Source organism: Mya arenaria, chromosome 4, assembly GCF_026914265.1.
Source record: "Mya arenaria isolate MELC-2E11 chromosome 4, ASM2691426v1".
NCBI lineage: Eukaryota > Metazoa > Mollusca > Bivalvia > Myida > Myidae > Mya > Mya arenaria.
The window spans coordinates 17573330-17600007 of NC_069125.1; the positions used below are offsets into that span (position 1 = coordinate 17573330).

The 26678-nt window shown below is 32.2% G+C and overlaps 1 protein-coding gene across 1 annotated transcript; it reads right to left on the reverse strand.

Annotated features, from left to right (window-relative positions):
• Nucleotides 1-3326: 3326 nt before the first annotated feature.
• LOC128230028 (G-protein coupled receptor 161-like) lies at nt 3327-4898 on the reverse strand. Its single transcript, XM_052942009.1, has one exon. It carries the CDS (start codon nt 4677-4679, stop codon nt 3375-3377), a length of 1305 nt encoding a protein of 434 aa, XP_052797969.1. The 5' UTR covers nt 4680-4898; the 3' UTR covers nt 3327-3374.
• Between the last annotated feature and the right edge of the window lie 21780 nt (nt 4899-26678).

Sequence of the window (26678 nt, forward strand, 5' to 3'; positions counted from 1 at the left end):
ATTGCATGCAAACATCCATTTTCTGTAGTAACAATTCCTTGATTCAAACAGATAAAGAATAACACAGTGCCAGATTGTTTAATCACAGTTAATTAAAAGGTACATCCTTCAGTATTACAATTCAAGGCCTGGTTTTCATTGAGCTAGATATATATCGTGGAATTATAAAAATAATGTCACCACTTATTGTCTGCAATTTACGTGAGCCTTTCCAGTAATTGTCTTTATACTGAGCAGTAATCTCGTTTTACACTGTTGTATTTTGTATTTATAGAGGATCCAAATTAACATGAGTAGCTCATGATAATTGCGTAATACAATCCTTAGCAATATTGGCGTAGATTCCATTTTTCTGGAATTCTGCATTATGTAATGACTACCGGGAAAGTATTGATATTAGATAATAATGCATTGACATTAAGGTGAAATTATGGTGTTGTATTGTAGTAATCTAGATAAATATATAAATTGATGTGTTCTAAGATAATACATAAGTTTCAAGTAGTTGTATTATTCCCGGCAACAATAGTTTTGGAATATTTTTTTGACTCATTGTACTCTTGTAAAAAAAGTCGCGATAAATAATTAGAATGGTCAGTGAAAATTATGCTACACAAACATGATACGTTATGTATAGTCATTGGCAAATTAAAGTTATTGCCAATTGAATCGTCATATAGTTGACGGACATTTGACATAACAACGACAAGGGTGTGATTAAACTTCTATGACTTTTGTGGTCATGCTTTTGATGTTTTCTTGTTCCAGGAGGACATCTCCTACGGGACATACCTAGCTACTTTTGCACATGGGTGATCATCACATAGGACCCATATATATGGTCCTTTGATATTCTGCAACTTAAATTGTAAATGTTTTTATTGCTTATGTTTAATAGGACGTTACAGTGTACAGCTTTTAAGCAGTATGAGTGTACATGGTTATATATTTAGTTTAATTTGGGAAATGTTGCAAAACATAACACTTGAATTATAAAATACAATTATTTTATTTACCAAAATATTAAAATACAACATTTAACGATATTTGACAAACTGAAAAACTAAACAATATTCAAATGAATAGAAAGAAAGATACGAACGTAGTAACACCAAAATCACATTCTTATGTTTTACAACAGATATGATAACATTTATCTTAATTGAATTCATTTGTAAATATACAATTTTAATAATATAATAATAATTATTACAATCAAAGATACTGCCTCAATGTATAATATTGCTTTCGCGTGATATTATATCAATATTCCTTTTATTTGTATAACTATAACTCATATTACAATAGATTATCGGAAATGCTCGAAATAGATAGGAAAGATTACTTGAAGCTGGGTATAAATATAATTTGTGTATAAGGACGAAGGGCATAACTTGTGATTATTCTGTTTAAACAATATATTTGAACAAAGCCATTGATGCTCCAGTGATAATCGATTCTAATGAAATCAACGTTGTTTTGTAAGACTGTTGTAAATCCTTTCATAAATGAAGGTAGTTACTTGTCCTCCAATCACTCCTCAAAAGAGAAAGCTATTCATCTTTCTGTGTAAACATAATCTATTGTCTCAACAGAGTATGAAATTAATTTCTAGCAAAACAGAGTAAGGCATGTTTTGATTATATAAAACCCGAGTCTCAAAAGTTTTAAAGTAGAAATTTCCTTTACATAATTCAAGCACGTGCGTTTATGTTTTTCATTTAGCGTAACATATTGTTTGCTTTCCAAATCAGAGCTCAGGTAGTATGTGACCTTTACCAGTCTTGAAATATGGAATGTTGTTTCAGATAAGGTCAAGTACTTGAGAGTTGATAACGCTTGACCATTTCCGACTAAAGTAGAAATGTATGTTAAGAAATTGGGTGATACTCCTACAAGAGCAATTTTAATTCAAAGAAATTCGTTTTATTAAAATCATGGTGTCTTCGGCATCGTTATGCAAAACCTAATACTAACCGCTTCTTAAAAAAATAAAAATGGTAGCACAATTTAGTAAATGTCGAAATATGTCATTGATTGAGGAAATCGGACAAAATTTTGCTTCTCCTCGCTATGCTCTGGTTCTACTGGTGACGTTCTTACAAAAATAAAACAAAACACACTCAACAACATATTCGCGCAAGATCAATAATATAATTTGGTTGCCAACATTTAACTTGATAAAAGTCCATGCCTATATAATTTAACTTTGCATTGAATATAATCAATGAAACTTAAATGCATGCATTTATCGTTTATTAAAGGCATTTTCTCACAGGCTTTCTACTATTTTTCATAAACAATATCCATTATTGGCACTTACCAACATAGTTTGTGATTGTCTTCGCCTCTGTTAGAATGCCAAACAATATAACATAAGGGAAGAGCGAATTTCTTTAGATGGTTATGCACATGTTATATAAAGAAAAAAGGTCTGCTAGAATGTATGATTTGTAATATTTATCTTCAAAATGTATCACATTGTTTGTTAAAACAGGCCGATGTCGATTACAGCCCGTACTAAAATTGTTGTTGTTAAAGTTGGTCCATTGGTCAGTTTATTACTGAAATATTTTATATTGAACAGGCTATTTGTACGTACTATTTAATAAAAAAAATTGATATTAAATGTTAATTCGTAATTTTTGAAACCCAAATATTTATTTAATTGATGATATGCAAACACGTTAACGAAATCATGGGCACGAAACCAGATTTACTAAACAAATAGTAAGTAATAAAGCATGTCCGGTGAACAAAAGATGGCAATTGATTTGCTAATAAAATGTGAAAATTTATTGTTAACAAACGAATGCATTGTCAAGTATATGTTCATCATTATAATATTGCCATGAAATAAACTCATTTTATTTTATGTCTAGAATGCATTGTTCCGTTCAATATTAATTATTGTAGATTAAATAGTCTCCTTTTTCATTAAAAACTACCAGGTTTACAATACCAGCAGTAGTCCGTTTGCGATTTGAACACTGGATATGTTTACGAAGTCATTATATCTACCAAGTTGTTAGAGCCTAGTTTAAAGATAATATTTATAGGAGCATGTTAAAACAGAGATAAGTAAATTGTACAATTTAACAAGGGGATGCTGATTTTTATCACATATGTTTTTTTTAATTAAATTCTCAAAATTTATGTTTCTTAACTGCTGAGCTAAGAAAATCTATAATAACATTATTTAGTAAATGTATTTTTAATATATACAAAACGTTAAAAGGCAATGAAGATAAATGTAACAAATTTAACGTTTGAAGTAAGTAACATTTAAATAACAAACTAATAGAAACAAAACACATAGTCACAGCGGCCTTGTAAAGGTACAAACAATAAATACAACCAATATTAATATCCATTTATGTTTGTGTCACTGGCAATTTTTCTTCCTCTTCAGGAATTATCATTGAGGTTAATGTCGCGGCTGTATTGACGTGGTGAAGAATTTCAATGACCTCTGATTCTTGACTACCTTCCCGTGATAAGCAAGGCGATTGTCGGATGCAGTTCAGCTTATAACTTGGTCTTCTTGACCCATTTTGATTTCCATTAGACATATCTCTATTGAAACTGTTCTGTTTAAAACCCAAAATGCTTTTCAATTCAACTCTCTGAAGCTTACAGCGGAACACATAAACTAGTGGATTTATTGCGCAACTTGATAGGGCAAGTACCACTGACAGGGTCTTTACGACGGGGTCAATAGTGTCTGGATCTTTTAAAAGGCATTCGAGAATAATGATAATAAAGTATAACAACCAACATAAAATAAATGTAAATAAAACGATAAAACTAGTCACAGCGGCTTTTCTGTCATCGCGTCTCCAGAGAACTGACCCGGTTTTGTTGCTGCAGCTTAGCATATGCATCAAACTTTGCACAGAGCTGTTGCGACGACCCCCTCTAAGAGATAACTCGGGGAAATCATTAATACCAGATGCTATTGTACTGTTCCGCCGAACCTTTTCGCTGCTTACTTTCGCCGCTTTGAAAATAACACAATATGCACACATGATAATGCATGAAGGCAGAATAAAGCACACTGTAACAAGGAAAATGCTGTAAGACCGATCTCCTTGATGTTTACTATATGAAGCTGTCATACACGCAATTTTGTTTCGCTGAAATTCATAGCTGTTCCATCCAACCAGTGGTGGCAGTGAACACAAAATGGCCGAAATCCAAACTGAAGCTATCATTACGGACGCCCGTTTGCTTGTCATTGTCATTGAGTAATGTAATGGCTTTGCGACAGCCAAATACCGATCTATGGCAATAAGCACCAATGTAAATGTACTTGCAGTAAATATCAGGTTCATCCCAAAACCCGAGGCTTGGCACCAAACTGACCCGAACCACCACTCTTGAGAAATAAGCGATGTTAACACGAAAGGCATTACGGCAACGGTCTGAAGAATGTTGCAAACTGACAGGTTTACTATAAACCTATTAGAAATGGTCAAAAGCACGGGCCGCTTGTAGAATATCACAAACACAGAAATATTTCCGACAAAACTCATGATAAATATGCAAAACAAACCGATTGCCATTATAACGACGTTCGATATACGAAGCCGTCCAACGCTGAAAATATCCTCATTTTCAACTACAGAATCGGACAAGTTCCTCGTGCTTTCATTCAGTTGCATTACTTTCCTGAACATTGAAATATGTTTAATATCAAATACTTATGCAAAATTCTACACCAATTTGACACTTCACTTACATTGTCATAGAAACTATAATCCACTTCTTGTTAATCAGGAAAAATGCATTTCCTTTGTAAGAACTTTATAAAACGTTTGTGAAGATATTCCTCTTAGTTTTGTCATTTCTTTCTTTGTTATATATTTATATCGAAAAAACTGTGTCACACATTTCAAACAAATTTAAACTCCATTATTACGGGATCGTTCAATATCCTCTTAACCGAGATTTCTTCATCAATTCACACCAGCTTTCTTACTAGAATCCTGCTCCTTACGTTTCCAATAACTATCTACTCCCGACGTTTGTTTTTAATCCAGTTTGTCTAGAGTCAGCATCTCAGGCTGTTAGCAATACTGCTGGTTTCGGAAAATATTCCCAATATATACCAAGGAGGAGGTTCTACATTTAAGGCAAGTTTTCCGATACTAGCACCGACAAAGTATGTTTAGTAGCAGCCATTCTGCACACCGTCTTCATAAGTCTGGAAAAAGACAATGAACAATGTAGAGTTGGGTTTTTCTATAATGTGGAGAAAGTAAAAGAATGGGTGGATTATTTATGAAATCTTTCTATAATAATTTATATTAATCGTCATAATGTTAGTTTCATTGAATAAATTATCTGAAACTGACATATATTTTTTTAATTATTAACACTTCGAATATTCAGGGAAAAGCACAAATATATCAAGTACAAATATTGAAATTGCGTTTTCAATAGATGCTGGGGTTTCCGACTTGCATAACAAAATTAACATGTTGTTCATGCCAATATCCATTGAAAACTGTAAGTTTACTCTAGAATCGATTATTCAACAGCCAGCAAGGCCCTGATCTAATGTTTACGGCAGAACTTAGTACTATGATGATATTTATATACTTTGACGCACCCCTTCTTACAGATAGAAATTACGTCTAATTGGGTTAAGGCCACTCGGTTGCTTCTTTTTGGTACTCTTTATTTTGTTTTAGAACATTCATGTGAAACTCTAGGAACGTTATAAAACCACCGCTTTGAAAACAGTAAAGTATTATTTAAGTGCATATTTCCGGAAATGTTCTACTTTAAGAGCAACGTGCAATTTTCGATTTCCTCGCACTGTTGGGGTGGTTGTCTTGAATAACAATTTAAATACTACATAATACATCAAGTAAGGATTTTCTCGACTTTTAAGGAATTCTGATTTTTAAGAAAAACTTTCACTCACCAAAAGTGTAGCATTACAAGCCAAATTAACTCAAAAACATATTTGGAAACGGCGTTTGTTTCGTGCAAAATCATTTTATAGTTATATATAGTGGTTTTAATGCATTTTCTATAAATGCGACGAAAAACAAGATGTTATTTCAACAATTTAATCACGCACTCTGGCAATGCTACCCAGGACTTATGTATCATTCTTAAGGGGGTTAGTTATATTTATATTGATACTCCAACTGCAATCAGTACCAGTAGTTTTAGATACTAATGTTGTTTATTCCTCAATCTCATCATAATTCAAGTCCGCATTATTTTCTATCTGACAATATTCGAGTAAATATAGCGATAGTCAAACACAATCAGAATACCGCGGTCATTTTCCATCGAAAACAACATTGACGGTTTACAATGTCAGAATTATTTACTTTAAACTACGCTGCAAGTGGATCACGAAGTAATTTTAATTAAGCAGTTAACACTTAGGACTTTACTCTTAGAATTCTTAATTATTCATACAACAATATGAGAATCGTTTTCAAAAACAACATACGATTCCTTCACCTCAAAATATATAAACAAACTGAAGTCGGGGAGTTCCGTCATGGGTAGATTGTTAACCTGTAACAAGACGAAATGCCAAACTCTACGCCTCTAACTTCATCTGTTTGTTAGATTTAGTTTAACAGAAATCGTTATCTTAAATAAATAAATGTAATTGTTGTTAGTAACCTCTAGAATACCAAACGAAGTGCATCAAATCAGTGAATATTCTTTCTTTCTGTTTTTAAAACATATTCTTAGAACTAAAAGGTTTGAAATTTCAAAGTTTAGTTTGAGCCTAAAATGAGAGAGATGACAAGTATTTTTGATTTCCTTGTTTCATTTCCATACAAAATGTTAAATATTCATAAAAAACTGAGTGCTGCTTGAATTTCTTAACATCAATATTAAATGATAAGGTACGAACTTTTTAATTAGTATGCGTAAAGTTTAGTGATAACTTGAGACTTTTAGGATTTTTCCTGTTTTAACAGCGGGTATTTATGTCATTATTATGTCTGCATTTACGTTTCAGACACTAAATTTTATCTTGTTTCCATGGCAGTTTATTTATGGTATTTATCACTAAATGGACATAGAGAATCGCATATTTTTACAAGGATATTTAAAAGAGATGTTCAAGAAATGCATTTATTGAGATATGACAAAAATATGATGAAAAACCTGCATAAATCTGCGAAACTAACAGATACAATAAACTAATGTGATTATTACTAATTGTTGCGAACTACTGCTAAAACATCAGTGGTTATGGCCTATAGACAATGACCTATGTGTTCCGATTGTGACAAGCAATGATTGTTCATTGGTGGCAGTTTATATTTTATGCATTTCTCACCGTGCCTTATTCCACATGTTTCCCGCGGTTGTGATTTGACAATGTACAGTAACAGGGGAAAAATGATTGATTCCATAATAATGTCAACTAATATGTTCCCATTAACCCAGTTGTTGCTTTTGGACTAATATGAATTCAGCAGGAAGCGTAGGACATATCTTAACTATGTTTGTCGCTTTGATATATAATAGCTGGCTACATAACCATGGCTTGGTAATAGTTAAATCAATGGGGAAACATTTGATTGGGTTCAGGTTAATTGGCTTCTGAGATCGATGCTCTAATGTTCTTAGAAGTGCAATGCTTTGAGCGCTTAATTACATGGCTTTATCCTTACAAAAACAAAATAAAAAATTAAGTAGATTTACAGTGCAAATGTTTCGTTTACATAACACTGTTATTGCTTAATCTTCATAGAAGTATGCGATCGATATAGTTTAATACAACTTCTCTAAATAGTGTTATAAACTCGATACCATTTATGTAATGAAAACTAACAGAATTTTTTAAATAAAAATAAAAATTTCCATATGTTGTATTGTTGTAGTAGGGTTATATCCCAACGGTCATATAACACGTGCTTATTTTCATATGTAAACAGAACTTTATATATGGGTCTCGGAAATTTATTCAGCCGGACAAAATCGACTATGGCATTTTTTTTTTCAAGTAGCCGTGTTATGCAACAAAAGTAAATGCAATATGATCCGTTGTGCATGGGTACATGTTTACTTAAACCCAGCATGATTTAAGCACGAAATTGACAGCTGTTTAAAAAATGACGAACTGACAATTCGTTTTCCCATTTTCTCTCTAGAGCTTCTGAATAGCTTAAGCATACGCATACCCAATCCTTACGCGGCCATTATGCGCATGGTTTTGAAGCATTGTTTGTTTTCGGGGGGGGGATAAAGACACTCCTAAGTAAAACTGTATTATTCCGGGTGTAAATAATTGTCCGAATAAACCATTAAACGCGAATGTAAGAACATCATGATTCTGAAGCATTTTTTTTTCTTATTTTTCACTAAGGATAATTGAATTTTGATAACATCATTGCTACTTACAATGAACACGGTGGATTTGTCATATAAATAGATAAAACAAATTAATTTCATATACTAATGTACCTTCAATCTACTGTACCGAGTTCTTCTGTAGGGATTTGGATTCAATCTTTACTTTGATTATTGGAGATTGAAACCTCAATGGTCGATAATTAATCAAAGTATAATTAGGACTTAGAATTATTAGACTATAACCATGTAATTCATAAACGTAAAACCGGCAGGTCAATCTACGCCAGCCCTTTTTAATCCAGGATTCTTTATAATAATTGTTGTCCTATAAATGAACTTCTGATATAGGAAAGCGTACTTATGAAATCATAATTTTTAATACGTAGGAATTATAAATTCATTTATATGTATGTTCTTGTATTTTATATCGTTCTCGTAAACCGCCAGAGACACACGTTTGTAACTAAATAGTAACCTGTATCGCGCACAGGATCGGAAACAGTGCACTAAGCCATACAATTTTCCAAGCGTACGCAGAGTGCCGGATAAATATTGTTCCGTAACCTGTATTGCGCACATTACCTGAAACTGTACACTAAGCCAAACAATTTCCCAAACGGAACACTTTGGCCATTTACCATCGAAAACCACCTCGGATGTATTATGACGGTTTACAAAGTCAGAAATCATTACATTTAACTAGGCTGCAAGTAGATCGCGTAGTAATTGAAATAAAGCGGTAAAATTAATGATTTTACTCTTGGGAATATGAATTATGTATGCAAGAATACACTTTACTGGCAATCAATTTAAACTTAGTAATACCTAGTACACGTTAAAACACTACATTTAATTTTATTATTATTTGAAATTTTAAGAACTACATTTCCGATGTATCGGCATACATCCGAACATTTTTTGGACGGAAAATGGCCGAGTTGTTCCGCAAGACAATGTTCAATGCAAACGCAGAGTGCCTGATAAAAATTGTTCCAGCTTCTATCTTCTCCCACCCGCCCATTGTTCATAAGTATACTTGTACTAAATCCTGTTATTTCAAGTTGTAAACACCAGCACTTTTTCAGCCCAATACTCTTTATGTTTTTGTGTGCCTTAAATAATCTTCGGTAGTAAGGGAGCACAAAATTTAGATATGAAATAGTTCCATTCATGTACAAACACTTTCCGTTTGCATTAACTCCAATTTTAACTCGTGCGCATTTTCTGACTTGTCTGTTCTTGGTTTCTTGATTAATTACAGTAAATATTAAATTTAAGTAGAGAAAATAATATTGTTTCATGTATATGTATATGCATTTTCGATTCATTACTCCATAGTTAAATAATCTTGTTTCATTTCTAGGTGTCCTATACCCATTTAAAACTATGCTTTTCCCCTATCATACTTTTAGAATGTTTGTTTTAGCATTTGTTTAGAATGTTCAGGATTTTCTAATGTATTCCTTGTATAGAATTAAAAAACAAGATTCTTATAGAATTTGAGACTTCTACATTGTCATTGGAACATTATTAGATTGTAAGTTTTTAACTTTCATTTTCAACGTCTTTGCCATCTGTTTTGTAATTCTTAATCAGAGATATGGTTTTATTTATTATATTTTATCTCAAAACTCTGTCTGAAAGAAATTGCGTTCCTAACTCGAAATTTTTTTCATGTTTACCATACGTAGAATCATAAAAACAATTGAACAGTTATTTCGGAAACATAAAAACATATTTATTAACATTACTTAAGTTTGATTACCACAAGAGCATGGCATTTTCAAGAAAATTGAGGTATTTTTGTTCATTAATAAACGATTTTATTGCTTAAACAAGGATCAGGAATCAGCTTATTTAATATTTGTATTGGCTGTGGTGTAATAATGCATTTACAATATTGTCTACACTATCAGGAATGTGCGTAAGCGATATGAATTTATTTCTCAGCAATTCTTTTCATTTTAGTTGAAATAAACTGTTTTTTATTGGAAACTATAAATGCAATTATATATACAAAAAACAATATATTATATCCAAATCCATAGACTCACATATCCTGAATACGTTAAGTTTAATTCCTTAATGCAATATTTAAGGAGTATCTATGATGTTTACTCGAGGACATTGCCCAGTGCACGTTTGTTTTAGGTTGTTTTGTTTGAAAGTCGGTTGCAATCTAAGACCCACTTTGAAAGCCGCATACAAAATCACCAACGCAATATTATGCTATTATACCAATAAAGCGTCGCTTGGAACATTGATATGTCACAAAACAGAAGACAGACAATGGAATCAATCTAACACGTGATTAAAGAGGCACAATATAGGTTGACGCAAAAGAAATACCAATGCTAATGCATAGTTATATTTAACTCTTTTGACTTTAATGATCAAAACTAAAATAAGCATACAATTTGCGTTGATAAGATATATTTAAGGACGTTTTAACTGAATCAGTTGTGGCTATATAGCTATTAATTGGGAAAAAAACATATGCTTATATTGCTTTTGATGTTTAAAGTCAAATGAGTTAACTAATGCGTTAAAGTTAAAAATAAGTAAATGTGCATCAAAATTTATTGTTCCCCTTTAAGGTCAGTGGGGACAACAAAAAATCAGAAACCATACTATTAATAACATCTTGCTCGGTTGTTTTACTATCAATCAATTAATCAATCAATTAGCATTGGACAATGCATCTTCTACTACACATAAATCCCGTCCAAAAGTGTACATCATTTGACAATTATAAGGTTATATATGGATTTCATAGCATTGTGAAACGCAATTGACTGTTGGATACTCAAAATGTTAAATGGTGTAGCATTCCTACGTATTTTGGATTGATGTATGTTTTTTCAGCAATACTATGGAAGCTGGAGACCATAGCATAAGGTTAAGGCTTTACGGATAATGAACGAGAGACACACAACAATTTAACAATAGAGGAGACTACACATGAATCATCACAACTTTATCAATACAATTTGTGATCTACAAATGTCATTTGAGATTTAAACTAGTTTATGGATGCTCTGACTCCCATTTGTTAAATCTATTTTGGCGCTTTATTGGTTATGCACACAATCAGGCAATCAGAACATTGCATGGGATCTATTTTTAAACTGGAAACTTTATTATTCATCGGAAAGCGTGCAGAAAAAGCCCACGCTAACACCCATACCGGATATGTCGTATCCGGTCGGAAATTGTGTCCACCAACGATGTCCATTTTGTTTCCAAGAAAGTGCTAGACATACTCTAAAAGAAAAGGCCAGTAATCAGAGGTCCGTAAGGTCAATGAACTAAAGTATAAAAGCCTTTGTCGAACGTACCCCTATTGTTTTTCAACAAAATACAAAATGGCTCCAGGTTATATGGGAGAACACTTTACATCTCAATACAAAATTCACTCTTATAGTACAAGAAAAAGGTGCCTATGCTGTTCCAAAGGTTATAGGTTTTGGATTAAAGTCATTCTGTTACTTCGGTTGTAGTCTTTGGAACAAATTGCCTGCAAGTATCACCCAAATTGTTCATTTAGCAAATTGTAAGGTTGCTGTTAAGCGTCACATGTTTGATATTTAGCATTGTGATTTGTTCATTTTTTAAATAGTGCGTGCAAGTGCATAATTGTATTAAATCTTATTATGTAATTCTTATAATAATCATTTAAATTTTATTAAATGTGCATAAAATAAATTGTGATATTTTTCTGTGATATGCTTTGAATGTAAGTTATGGTATGCTTGTGATAAAATACGAATAATATACTTACTGTGATACTTATTTAAAGCAATATGATTATATACATGTGTAGTCTTAATTGATTTGTATGTAAGTTAAAAATGTCTCTCTATGTCATGCAACCGACATTAAGGTCTTCAATGGAAATAAGGGTTCTCTGTGACCTTTTTGGAGTTATCCTTGGTGCTGGTATGCAAGGCATGAACCAGTCATATTTGCATGTATGTAATATTTTTATATTTACAGTACATTTTGATTGTCCATGTAATGCACTCATTGCCGAAATAAATCTATATAAATTTATCTATTTATCTACAATACTGATATATCTCTGTCGACACCGTGACAGAAAAAGAACAATAGGTGAACATTGTTAAACTGTTCGCCTAGTCATATTTATATAATATATATATACACAGGTATATTTTAAATAGGTCCTTTGGAAGCTCAAACGGCATCCAAACAAATAGGTAATAGTGTATGGATTTGACAGTCTATATTGTCTACATTATATTCAAACATCCCGAAGGATAATTTTTTAACACACTTCCGAACTCCCCTAAAGAAGTAGGGTGTGACACCGAAAAATCTTAAAAGCAAATTAAGACTCAGTCAATGCTATGACAGGGCCGTGGCACCTCAAAACGTCGATGGTGTGCTCGTCACTTACAATGACACTTAGTGTAACACGCTCAAAATGTCTCACTACACCAAGTTTAACAACGTGTGTTTGTTAACAGCTTTCCGTTATACCCTTTATTGAAATTAAACAATTTCATTTTGTATGATTCCAGTAATAAACAATTTCTGGTCTCTAATTATATCAATTGGAACTCCTCGACTACTTTCCATCCGAAACAGCCTCGAATGTTTGCCGGTACATTAGTAGAAGTTCGTATTTTTTAAATAGTAATTATATTAATTGAAGTGTCTTAACGTGTATTACTAAGTTCAAATGGATTCCCAGTGAAGTGTAGTATTGCAAATATAATTCATTTTCCTAAGAGTAAAGTCCTTAGATGTAACTGTCAAATTGATTTTACTACGTGATCTACTTGCAGCGTTGTTAAATGTAAAAAATTCTGACACTGTTAACCGTCCTTACACATCCGAGGATGTTTAAGAAGGAAAATGGCCGAGGTGCTCCGAATGCAATTTTATAAAAAGAACTAATTTTACAACAACACCTTGTTTAAGAGAAAATTGTTTATTTAATGTTTCTGCACACTAATATACGTAGTTAAACCGGTTTTTTGCACATTAATGTATTACATACTTATCTCATATTTTACGATGCACATGCACCATACACTTTTGGTGAACATAAAATGAAGAAAATATATGTTTCACGGTATTTTTATGACTAGGACATGGTCCACCTTATAGATCTCGCGAAACACATTGTTGCTTTCTCTTGAAGCTAATTTCAACATAATAGCATTCTGTACAAAAATTAAGGGCAGAAGTCTTTAATTACATTTTCGATGCAAGTAATGAAAACTATTGTATATATCCACCTAAAAAGGCATACGGTTCGATTCCCACCAGGGGTATTTTCTCATGGCCTCTCAAAATGGGCTCAATCAGCTTCCATAACGCCACAATTGAGCTAGAAAATAGGTTTAAACTTGTCCTGTTAGCTGTATTTTTTCTGCATTGTGGACAGACTGTATAGGGTGATTTAATTGATATTAATTGTATGACTTAATATGTTGCACTTCACTGTCGTTTAACATTTTGTCAAATGTCAATGCACCTCTTGATTTTATTCAGCTTAATTGCCAGTTTCTCTTTGACAATAACATCAACAGCTACTAGATGTTAACTTGCAAAGAGATGTTAAGAACAAACCACCGAGTCGTGTATCCAATACAAACGTTGTAAATGCCATACCTATACGTATTTTGGACATTTGTTCAGCCAGATCCTGCTTATTTTTTACTTCTCACCAATATTGTACCTGCAACAAAGCTTTTGGATTGCATTTGAATTGTATGCGTGAGCAAAAACCTTTTCTAGAACAACTCACGTAAACAAATGTTTGTCAATGCTAACATTCTATGAATCCTATGCTAAAGCTTTAATAACAACTCATTTTTAAAACTTCTTTGCTTTCATCCTGTATTAACTTTGGAAGAATATACAGCTTTTCGGAATAATAGTATCTGTAAAACGGTCCGTTTACCCATATTCACTTCATCTCAATTTTGGAGCTGGCATTAGCTTAGAGACATAGCGTGGAAAGCAAATCTTATTCACATTATTTTTCTAAAACCGAAGCCTCCAATATATGGGGCAGACAAACACACGAGTAAACCTCTTTTTATTTTTCTTAAAAGTAGGTCCGGTTCAATTAAGTTTATTAAATTGTCTGGAAATGTCTTGATTAATCGTATTACAAAGAAGTGACGTCAAAAGGTATGGCCAGTTCGAGAATCCTTAAACATAGTTGATGTGGGTTTTTTTGCCATATCTGTCGTTTTTGAAATTGCATGACAGATGTAATATTATGGAAATCAGCACAAAATTGTGCCTTACCCAGTGTTTTTGACATGAATTTATTATCAATATTTACTAAATATTCAATGATGAAATCCGTAATTTGTTCATCAAGTTCGAAACATTAGTTTGTAAGGCTGTAAATAATATTTTGTATTTTGAACATAGAAATGAAAAAAACGTCTTTTTGCAAAAATATTGTAGAGCATTTCTGAACTTGTAACATTAGTTAATGTTAAAATTGTCCATTTACGTTAATTTTATTACTTAAACGTCAAACGTCACAAAATCGTAGTATAATAACTTCTCTAAAGACATCTGTCCCTCTGCGAAAATCACACATGTATTCACTTTATAGAGGAAAACTGTTAATCAGGTTCAAGTCTCCGATGTATACGGATTCAATTTCTCGCCCAACATAAAAATAGACAAATAAAAATATTAGTTTAAATTTACTTAAAAAAACAGTCAATACGAATAATCTAACAAGATTTAAGTACATGAAGGCCTTAAAAATTACGGATACGGTCATGTTAATCCGGCTGTATAACTCATTTTATTTAAATATACTGAATAATTGTTAGTGTCTTTATGTAACTTATTTAACATTTGATTAATATAAAATAAGTACAAAAGTACAGCTATGCATTGATCATATGTTTCAATAGTTATATTTTTTTAAATAAAAGTCAGATCCTTTCTTACGTGCAGACCTAAAAAAGGGATACTGTTTAAAATGAATTCCATATTTCGATTACAATATTGCTCTTAACAAGAACTTCGTTGGCATCATTACACTTCTTAACGTTTTTATTTCGTTACGTCATAGAAATACCTGGTCAAAACATTTACAATAATCCGGACGTCATACGAGCCATCCCGAAAAATACTAGCATTTGAAGCTATGTTTAAGTAAATTCGAAATAATTCGAAATAATTTCCACCTTTCAATTTCAGTAATCAAAAGTGCTCGTACCCTAATTTCCTCTCACTGCCACAGATTTCTAATTGCGCAACATATATCGTCAGTGAACAACCAATCCATTCCTGGATACCCGCACCGGAAGTCCATTATCCAGCCGAAAACATAGGTCATCTAAACTGTTCATTTGCTTTTAATGTAAGCAAACAGTGGGATTTTGAATTTGAAGAGTTTTGTAACATACGGCATATATTAAGAACATTGTTTTGGTCATTAATAGTGCTTGTAATAAGTTTTTTCAACGGTTGAATAAATAATGTATTTGGTTTAAAACAAATGCTTTATGTTATAAAAATATTATAAGAATGTTATCTGATAATATTTCAATGTATTCTGAGTGCAAAAGTGATATTTTCCATAAAAAGCCTCATATCCAAATTTATAAACAACAATGTATAAATTTAGAAGGTATACCGGGCAAGCGCCGGAAAATATTGTATCTGTTTTTAGAATAAGTATACATGTTCATACCGTAAAATATGAAGGTTTAACATTTTCTTATAGATATTTTAAACTTTGCTCCGAGTGTTCATACTTAGTTTTTCCTATGCGATTTTTCATTGTTTAACTTTATTTTGAATCTGACCATGACTTCAAAAACAGGATTTTGCAACATTTTGGGAAACAATCTGTTACACAGAAAAGGCAAATAAATAGACGCCATAAACTGTCACATTAAATTGATTATACCGGTAACATCGGCTTCAAATTAGCTAAATAGGTCCAATAAAAGGGATATCATTAAAAGCTGCAAAGATATTATCTAAATGAATGATTGATCTATAATGTTATGTAGTGATTAGTGTTTTTTATATTTCTTTCATCGAAAATGCAATTTTTTGCTTCTACACGTGTGAAATATTTACGATTTGCTTGACTTTCAATCATGCAATTCTTGGCCAAAATTTTAATTTGGAATTTTCTTACAATTTTGTAGAACGGTGCAAAGCGGAAAAATCGGTCAAACAGAAAAAAGCATAGTCTTATATAGACCAAGAAATATTTTCATAGCTTTTCTGTCAAAATATATCTTTAGAAATTAACGTCACCTACTTGTTTGTTTAAATCAGTTATGACAGGTAGTGACCCATGTGATAACACTTTGAAGTCACGTGATTCCACACCCTGGCAATGATAACTGATGAAAACTAAATTCAAATTTGTCTTATTAGTTTTTACACTTACACAATTGTACATTAATTTTTGCTCTTCTATCAAAGACGCGTGAAAATCGAATAGTGCTAATTGTGCAAACTCTTTCTTAAGGCGTGAAAGCCCTTTCGCATGTATATTTAAGTATCAATCAACTTATGTCCAAAAACGTTTCAACAAACAATCAATAATCCAGCGACCTAATTATCATGTTTGTGGGATAAGATTATTTACTTACGTAATCGGGGTAAAAGCCAATCTGCGAGCACGGTACAATGCACAATCTTATATTGTTCAAACGGTATCTGTTGCAATACATGCATATCGCAGTAAGCCGCATCGCGGCGATATGCCGCGTGCATGTTTTCGGAAGTCGTACGCAGTAGCAGCAGATGAACGCGGTGATAACGCGCACCACAGCGTTGGCTACCGTGGAATATATATAGTAACCCGCGATTTACCGTGATGACGCAATCTCTCCCGCGACGGCAACGCTAAAACGAGTGATTGGAAGTGTAGACATTAAACATAAATAATTTACCGCAGAATTATTGCTCTGTGATTTACCTGTGAATAAAGAGGTCCGTACCTCTGACGACAAATATCAGTGTATTAATTCATTAATGCTTCTATTTAAAGTAACTGCAGTGTTATCGCGATACTTTCTATGCCGAAATGTATGTCTGGGATAAGTGCTTTCGTAATGCAGTATTAATTATCTCTCGAAGTGTTAATGGATACAGACCGATGTCGTCACCCTTACATAAATATTTCTGTCATCAATACTGATAATATGTATCATTAAATGAAATAATAAACGAGTGCACGTGGACATGTGTTTATTAGATTTATAGAAGCTGTTGCGCGCTGCCTTTATAAAGGGGATTTTATAGTACAAGCTATTACAAGATATGTCAGCCCTTTATGAATTGTACATTGTGAACATTAACAACAGGACCAAGACCCGTCAAGGACACTTATTCCTGTGACATGTGGGATTGCCTTGCTAAAGAAATCCTACAATAACTTTAACGTCAGGCATGATATAGATGCCAGGAAATAATTACATGGCTTGAATGAAAACGTAAGAATTTTCGTACGTCAATCAGCTTTTGCGATTCTGAATTCAGCTTTTTTGTCTTATAAACAGAACGGGCACACGCTTTATTTTGAATGTAACATACTTTTTTTTAAACTTTCAAATTTTGACACAGATTAAACAACTATATACATAAGATATATTATGAAATGTGTAGGTTGGTTTGGTAAGTATGTTTTGACTGTTCTGATAATAAATGGTTGTATTGTCGGGTTTCGGTTTCATGAATATTCTAATCGTATTGGGTAATGATGGGTATGTGTACTGTTGAAATCACTTAAACTAGATGAACCCTAAGTAAAGTATTTTAATAAATGACTGTTCAAACGCTCTTACACAAACAGTTATTGATTACGATATTTTCTTTTCTGACTGCTGAGTTCGTCCCTGTTATGTCTATTGTTTTATTAATTCATTAATGAAATTAGAAATTGTTGTCGAACGATTGTTATATTTACAAATTTATAATTCATATTCCTAAACTCGATATTTGTATGCTGATAACGGACTTGTGATTTTTTTATATAAATATATTCATTATTTTGTGAAAGGTCGTTGGACAAACATTTCACCTACTCAGCAGAAGGCTTTTGTTTAGTGTAAAGGTTATAAATTAACAAAACTAATCTCTAAATTGCCTTAATGAAAGGTCTCTAGAACCGAATCCCTTTCAGCACGAAACAACATAAACATCTCCGACGTCTATTCAACAACAATTCTCAAGAAGTTCTTAACACGATATGTCATTGATGAATTCAATTATTTCTCAAATTTCGTTAATAAAGAAACTAGTTCATTGTTCCTTTAGGGTTTTTACCTTATTAGTTATTAATGATTCACTAAATTATTTTCGAAACCTTTGTATTCAAAATGCTGAGGAAAGAAATTTAAAAAAAACAATTTGTCAATTTGCCATGCGTTAATGGACAGGAAGTTAAGGCCACACTTACTATTGGCTTTGATATTAACTTTTTACGTGAGTTTCCCTCTTGAATAAGTTGTCTGAGAATGTTGAGGTTATAGAACAGAAAAACATCCAAGACATTTGTGGTAGAATGTGTATGTATGCTGGCGGCGTTATATGAAATTAGTATACTTTATATTAGTACTTAAATAATTTGTATCATGTTGTCCTTTTAAAATTTATTTGAATATTTTTCGTAATCAAAATATTTATCATTTAGATCAAAATGTTCAACAGCAAAGCTTGTAAATGGTTTTCAGTCAGTGAATTCGTTTCCGTTTAAAAGCAAACTGATAAAAGTTTTTTATTGCATCATATACCTGATTACAACCACATTTAATATAAAACTTATATATATACCAGTGTTTACAATTAATGATCAAATGTTTGTTTGGACTTTTTTTTGTAAATCTTCGTCTATATAATGAAAGTGAACAAAAATGGTGAATATATTAGTAATAATATGCTAAAACGGCTTTATTAATCGTTATATGAACCGTGGATAGTTGTTTTGTTTAGGTATAAAGGTCAAATTATTTTCAACAGTTATCAATCATCTATTTTTGAAATATCGTCCTTTGATGTTTTTTAGTAAAGAAACATCAAAGGACTCTTGTTTCTCTTAACTCTTCCTCAAACAGAAGGTCGTCTGGTATTTTTATAAACGTTCTTTGATTGTCCTAAATTAGCAATGTTTCTTATGTCTGTAACATGTACCTTAGAAAGGTAGCTAAACGCTATATGTGCGCGTACGTAGGTGCTGTTGTATCCAGATATAATTTGTTTACACGTTTTAAGCGTGTGATCGATGTCCAACACCAAAGCTTAATGCAAGAGTGGCTAGGCGATTTCTGAAAACGACATATCACGCCAACTTCGAGGTGTCAGCCTTCATAACCTTATTATTTAAAAATAATAACTGACTAAAAACTGGTAGTTCTCTAAAGAAATTACAACAAACAAATTAACAAGAACCTTTAACAAAAAATGTCTTTATAATTAGTAGTGCGATAAAATGTAGCTGTAAGAAGATATCAATCAACAGAATATTGAATTTTATTAGTTCGAGAGACTCTTCCTTATAAAATATTCATTGTCTGTGTAAGTGCATCGATGTCGCTTACCTTTTAAATGCAACTAATGTGTTTTGTGTTGCGCTGATTTTCGTTAATTATTGTTTTACGATACATTGTTTCAAGCTAAAACATCGTTGCATTCTCTAGATAAAAACAGCTCGAAATTGCATTGTTGTGTTCAATTATTAAACTCATGGTCCGTGTGTATTCCTAGATTTTTCCAGAATAGGTAAGTTCCAACATTAACTTTTTATCCATCTTGAAAGAAACTGCTCTGAATATGATTCCATCAACTTGAAAATACATTAAAACGTCTTTACAATATATTAGAGCGTATAGATTTCTACTCATGTAAAAATGGCTTAATTAACATATGCAGCTGTGGTCTATCTGTGCTGTTTTGTATTTTGTGTTTTTCTCGTTTAATTGTCAGTAAGGCCTTAGCCTTGTGCCTTAAAACAGTGCCTTTACATTATTTTGGCTTCGGGGAAAGTCCCTATAGCTCACAATGCATTATTATGTGTAAATGTATAATAGGCATAAACAGAAACACGTGTTTAAGCATCTGGTCTTGGAGCCGTAATATGATCCTGTAATTACCAATCCAGCATAAATACAAGATAGATTACCATACATACTGCCAAAAATAATAGTCTGGCCGATGCCAGGGTTTTGAAAGTTTTTGTTTATCATCGCTGTTTTACTGTGTGTTATTTCTTAATTCAAATGAGGTTAATGAGCAGAAGGATTTAGATTAGGCTGATCTCTGGCTCAAACCCGTATAAACACATGTCTGTACAGCATTATTTGGCGTTTTGCATACCACGTAAGAATTTGCCGGCTATCGTTTGCATGTGTTCTACCCTCCTGCGTTTATAACCAATTTTGCCGACTGGCATATAACCAACGTAGATGATATTTTAAGGTATTAGCCGCGTAATACACACTTTTTTAAAAGCTTTAACCGACAACATAGTTATAATCACGGTACACTATGGGACTTTTATCCAAATTTTGAAGATTTTTTACCGTGAATTAAAAAAGTTATTTATGTTTCATTACACCCACCCCCAAACTCCAAGGGCTACAAAGAGCGACAAGTAAATATTTTGCCTATATTTGAATTTTTTTCGCATTATCAGAGATTATGAAATAAACACAACAGTTTCTGGTAAAATAAACTTCAGTTAACAGAAAACTAAAGTTCAAACGAACACATTATTGATAAACATGGAAAAAAATCATTTTGATTGATCTTATGATTCTTCGGAAAAGAGCAGTTTTTCGATGTTTGAAAATATATAGCAGTTTTATAAAATTCATAAAAAATAGTTAACTATAAGGCAAGCTGCTGAAATTATTTTAGATATTATCTATGATGTCTATTGAACAATTTAAAAGACAATTTATGATAGTTTACCGTTCAGTTTTGAAGAAAATATACATAATGTCATGTTACCATACATTTTTATAGCTAATAAAATGCTTAAAAATCAACCTTTTTCCTGTAAAAATTTATAAAGCTTAATTGGACTTATTCATAAAATGTACTCTTTCAAATAAATGAATTTTACTTATGATACTAACTCAGAATACAGAGTTTAAAACAAATGAGTGTACTTTTAAACTAAAATATGTGAAGAAACAAGAACACTAAGTGGGCTCGCCCCTCCAAAAATATCAGAGTGGAAGTTCTCAACTATTTTTTTTTAATATTATAACATGTAAACAATCTCTGTGGGTAATTTGATGTCTATCTGTTTTATTTTGTCATTGGTATTCTAACATTTAGTTTTTTTTCACAATAATTCTTCACTCTTCAACAGTTGAAGTTTGCTCTGTTCCCATGCTTTGTACTTGTAGTGTGTGCACAGATGATAACTACTCAATGCTGAGTCAATGCTGATTTGGTTTTCATGCACCTTCAGGTACTTTACCCATCAAGAATGTATAATGCTGTAAAGGAAAAAAGTTGTACTTTAAAGCCTTTCTAACTAATTAGTATAGATAATTATACTGCCATACATATACAAAATAAAATATAAACAGTTTAATATTTCTCGACATTATTTTGAAAAAACAACAACAAGCTGATACATACATGTATATCTATAAAGAAAATTATTAAATTTATCAATAAAATTCATCATCATCACCACCACCACCACCACCACCACCACTTGACCACCATCACCACCACCACCAACAACACTTGATTATTGAATACAGTGTGTTTATAAAAAAACAAAAACCAAGTCAAATATGTTTTATATGAAATACTCACATTATCTCGATCAGATGCGACTGCCTTGTGGATGGACATGGCTGTCAAATCCGCTCTCAAGGATCAAACATAGTATTTAATGCAGGCTGGAATTCTTCATAACCCAGTGTTGTTGACTAAGTAATATTCAGTCATTTTCCTGCCTGAAAGAAATTAGACTTCTGATTATCAACCAGCAGAAACTTCCACCGTAATATACAAATGCACAAGTATTATACATTCTGCACTAATATCTGTTTTAGCCAAGAGTAAGGGTTGGTAGGCACAAATGTGTAGTTGTTGTGCATATGGTTGATAATGATTCACAACAGTATGGGGTTTTAACGAGACCTACACCAAGCCAATAAATGTCAATAGTGTCCTAGCAGATGCGCCTTCAAGCCCCAAACCATATACAACTTTTTTTCACAGGTTAATTTTGAAAATATGCATTTTGTAAACAAATAACGGGCATGTACATGAATTGTGGTATGTTAGAAATAGGTCACGTACCAAAACACATCATTTTTAAACAAAATCTTAAGTCTAATATTTTTCTAAGATAAAACGATCAATTTAAAGATTACATACTCATATCATATCTTAAACATAAGTTATGTACATAAGTACATATAAAAATATGTAACATGTACATAAGTACATGTAAAATATGAACATGCTGTCTAAACATTTAGCTAATAAAAAGGATTTAAGAATTCCAAAGATAAATTAAAAAACAAACGTTTTTGAACACATCAACGTACAAAACTGCTCAAGGATACTTACATTCAGACCCCTTTGATACGAATATCTGAATATCCCAGTTCCATGCCGATTGTTGACAGTTCGTTTTTTCGAGAGAAAATCTTCTCTTACGCGTATATTTCACTTATAATCCATGTTTTACTGTAATTACTCAAATTGTTAGATGTATCGTAATCAACTGTCAGCGTGTACTTTTAATGTGTATTTATTTTAAACGTATATTCATGAGAAAAACATCACAATGTTTCCAAATCCTACGATGTAGAAATTCCATTATTGACCTATGAATAGCCGGGATATACCTTCTGTTTCTAAAAATAGCAACATCCGGTACAGGCCGAATACGCCCGATGTTCGTCGCGATATGTTACGGCGAGTGGCGATATATGTCGATGTAACCCGATGTTTCCCGAGTTGTATTACATGGCTAATACCTTAATTATACACAAAGGCAATAAGCAATTGAAAATGATTGTAATATCAATTAATATCATGGAAACAGATTCTCCGATTGTTCGTTTAAGACAAAAAAATATGTATGAATAAAGCTATCTCCTGGTAGTTCTTTGGTTATGTTTAGATTTGCTGTCAATAACGGGCATCATCAATGTAAATAGTGTCTGCCCTACACACCTCCTGTATTTAAAAGATATATCTGTCTGACTTGAACCTTCAGCTTCCTGGTCAATCAATTTGATTTAGACAAACTCATGAGTTATTTATCAGTGGTCGTTAACTGTTAAGGGATTGCTCACAAAATGTATGTCATTAGACTGGGCTGAATTGAGGACACATTCAAATCTATTTCAAAGGGCAGTTTGGACAATCACTTTTACATTAGCTAAGTTGTTTAGTTTCTCAGGACAAAAATCATAAAACAGATGGCAGAGATATCATATAGAAGCACATAATAGATCAACTGTATACAAATAGTGGTCTCCTTTTGATAGAAACTACAACGAAAAAATTAGTGCGACAATGGGAACAGCTCATCGCATTGGCTTAGGTTGTATTCGTTTTAAAAAAAGAGATATCTTTACAAAAGATACTTCGCCGTGGTAATACAGTGATTTGAATATTTGACCACGCATGAAGTTGTTCCAGGTTTAATAGTTGACCGGTAATGAATAGTTCTGCTTTGATTAATTAGGGAATTGAAGAGCAATAAAATACAGTATCTAACAAAAACGAAACAAATTAAATAAATCGCTCACATTTTAGGATACCGAATACGTTTCACTCGGAGACGCTTTGATTTATTTATGTCCAATACGGCGTTGGGTGACTTCTGATTTTCGGTCAGCTGCATCAACTTTCTGGAAAAATCGTCACAGATATAATATATATATATATTTCTTATTCGATAATTATTCGATGCTTCTATTCTTTTCCCCGACTTTATTTATAATGGCCAATAAGATTGCTAGATTCATTTTACAATGACGACTGTTTTTGTTGTTTTTATTCAGTTCTTCATCTCTGTTCATTTCACAAAAAGTCAGCGTGAATTTAGTATGCCTACGGTCGCAAAAAACACAATTATCACTGACAAAACAATCTCGGAAGAAACTACAGACAACCAAATTAGAAAGAACTATTTAACAAATGATATATTTAATACAATAATAAAAGCGATAAAATGTACCAGTCAGAACAATTTAATGAACAAAGATTGAGTATCATCAGGTAAAAAAAGTCTTTCTGATAAAATATACACCGTCTAGGTAAGTGCATTGTTGTTAACTTATGTATTTTTGCTGTAGTGTTTTTTTCTAAATCATTATGTTTCAACACTTTTCAGAAAGTGTTGAAACCTTAAATCTGTTTTTACAATTATGAATAGCTCGGAAATGCATTGCTGTTTAAAAGGAATTAAATCCATGGCCCGGTTTGTCTTTGTAATTCCTAGATGTTTCCTGGCTGATTCAGCTTCTTGCTTAATTAAAACTATGGAAAAACAATAATTTGTTCTTCCTATCAGACTGCTCTAAATATTATTCTATAAAATTAAGAACACATGTGACAGTGCAATGATGTCAACAGCCCTTCCCATCGGCTTAAGCAATATGTTTTTTTCAAGAAGTCATAAAAGAAAGTGATATACATCATATCAGCAAAAAGTATGATTGTGTTGACGCAGAACATTTCGAACAAAAGACAATACGTTTATTGTTATGGTATGATAAAGTCTCAATTATTTTATGAAATGCCACATCAGTCAAACAAAGGCATCCAGAACACAATTAAAAGCTGCAAGATGCCAAGCCACCATAAAAAAATCATACTTCAAAATTAAATTCCAAATAAACATTTCTACATTACTTTTGTAAAATGTTCGTTACATGTAGTCCGTCAAGAGAAAATATACAATCATTTTATCAAATTCTCTTTCACACCCTCCCTCCCAATCTTACTACTTTTTTCTGTCATCACTATCAATTCCAATTGATTTTACATTCATATGCAGTCTGAATCATATTCATAAAATACATTCACCAAACCTTTCTGGTCTACTACTAGACATTATTTATTGCACTCAAAACCATAGTAGACCATTTACTTCGCACTTGCAATGTGTTTATTTACATTACCCATCTAAATAATGTTGTTCTTTTATTTGTTCTTGTTTTACTGAAGGGTAAACCTTATATTTTTTTCTAAAATGATTAGCAATTTGACTCACTGACAGTCGAAATGAATAACGTAACAGACAAAATTAAAGCCGTCTTGAAAGCTGATTAGCTACCAAATAAACAGAACAGAACAGAATATTTATTTAGATACAAGCATATACAGCTTATGATCATAAACATTAGGAATATTTAGTAATGCATGCACATACAATACATATGATAACATAAATGGAGTAAACAAAAAGCAATTGAGCAAATATTAGCAAAGTTAGAGTACATATTTTAACATAATTTTCATGAGAGTATATTTCTTATCCCGGAACGTTTAAATAAGCATCTCTATGTTCATTTGCTTTAAGAATAAATATCGCTAATCTGTGTAGCAAAGTCTTCTTGGTAGTGTTCAATAGTTGCACAAGTTTATACACACTTGGTCTATTAAAATAAAAGCGCGGTATATATTGTTCCCGTAAGTGTACATATTTGTCACATATTAACACAAAGTGGTATTCGTCCTCAATGACATTAGAGGTACAGAGTTCACATTTCCTCTCATTTCTTGGTATATTTCGGTAACGTCCGTCCTCGATCCTGAGTCTGTGTGATGAAAGTCTTAGTTTGCTTAAAGCATGTCTGTGTTTTACATTGTCAACTAAACATAAATATGGAGACATTGCAAATGTTGTTTTCATAGCACTAAATAACACAAGACTTGATGAATTATTTAAACCTTCGAACCACTGCGAAACATAAATATCATTTAGTCTCAATTTGAATTGGTTTATAAAACATGGTATATTAACAACAGAATCTCTATATAGCCATATCTCATTGAAACCCGTTGATTGTAACAGCTGTCTCACATTACTCAACCAGTTCGTTCGCCCTTTAACACAATCATTCATTAATTTACAATATGTTGCATATAATATACAATTTGTGTTGTAACTATTCATCAGTTTAAACCAATATTTAACAATTCTCAATTTCCTATGTATCATCAAAGGGAAACGACCAGTTTCTCCATACAATGAAAGATTATTGGTTGTAATTTTAACATTAAGTATCTGCTTTAAATATTTCCTGTGAATACGTTCAAGATTGTCAGCCGTGGCAAACCCCCACAATTCAGAGCAGTATTCAAGTACAGGC

Bases quoted from the DNA above. Each gene is read 5' to 3' on its own strand.
- LOC128230028 (XM_052942009.1), bottom strand. From the start codon at position 4,679: ATGTTCAGGAAAGTAATGCAACTGAATGAAAGCACGAGGAACTTGTCC.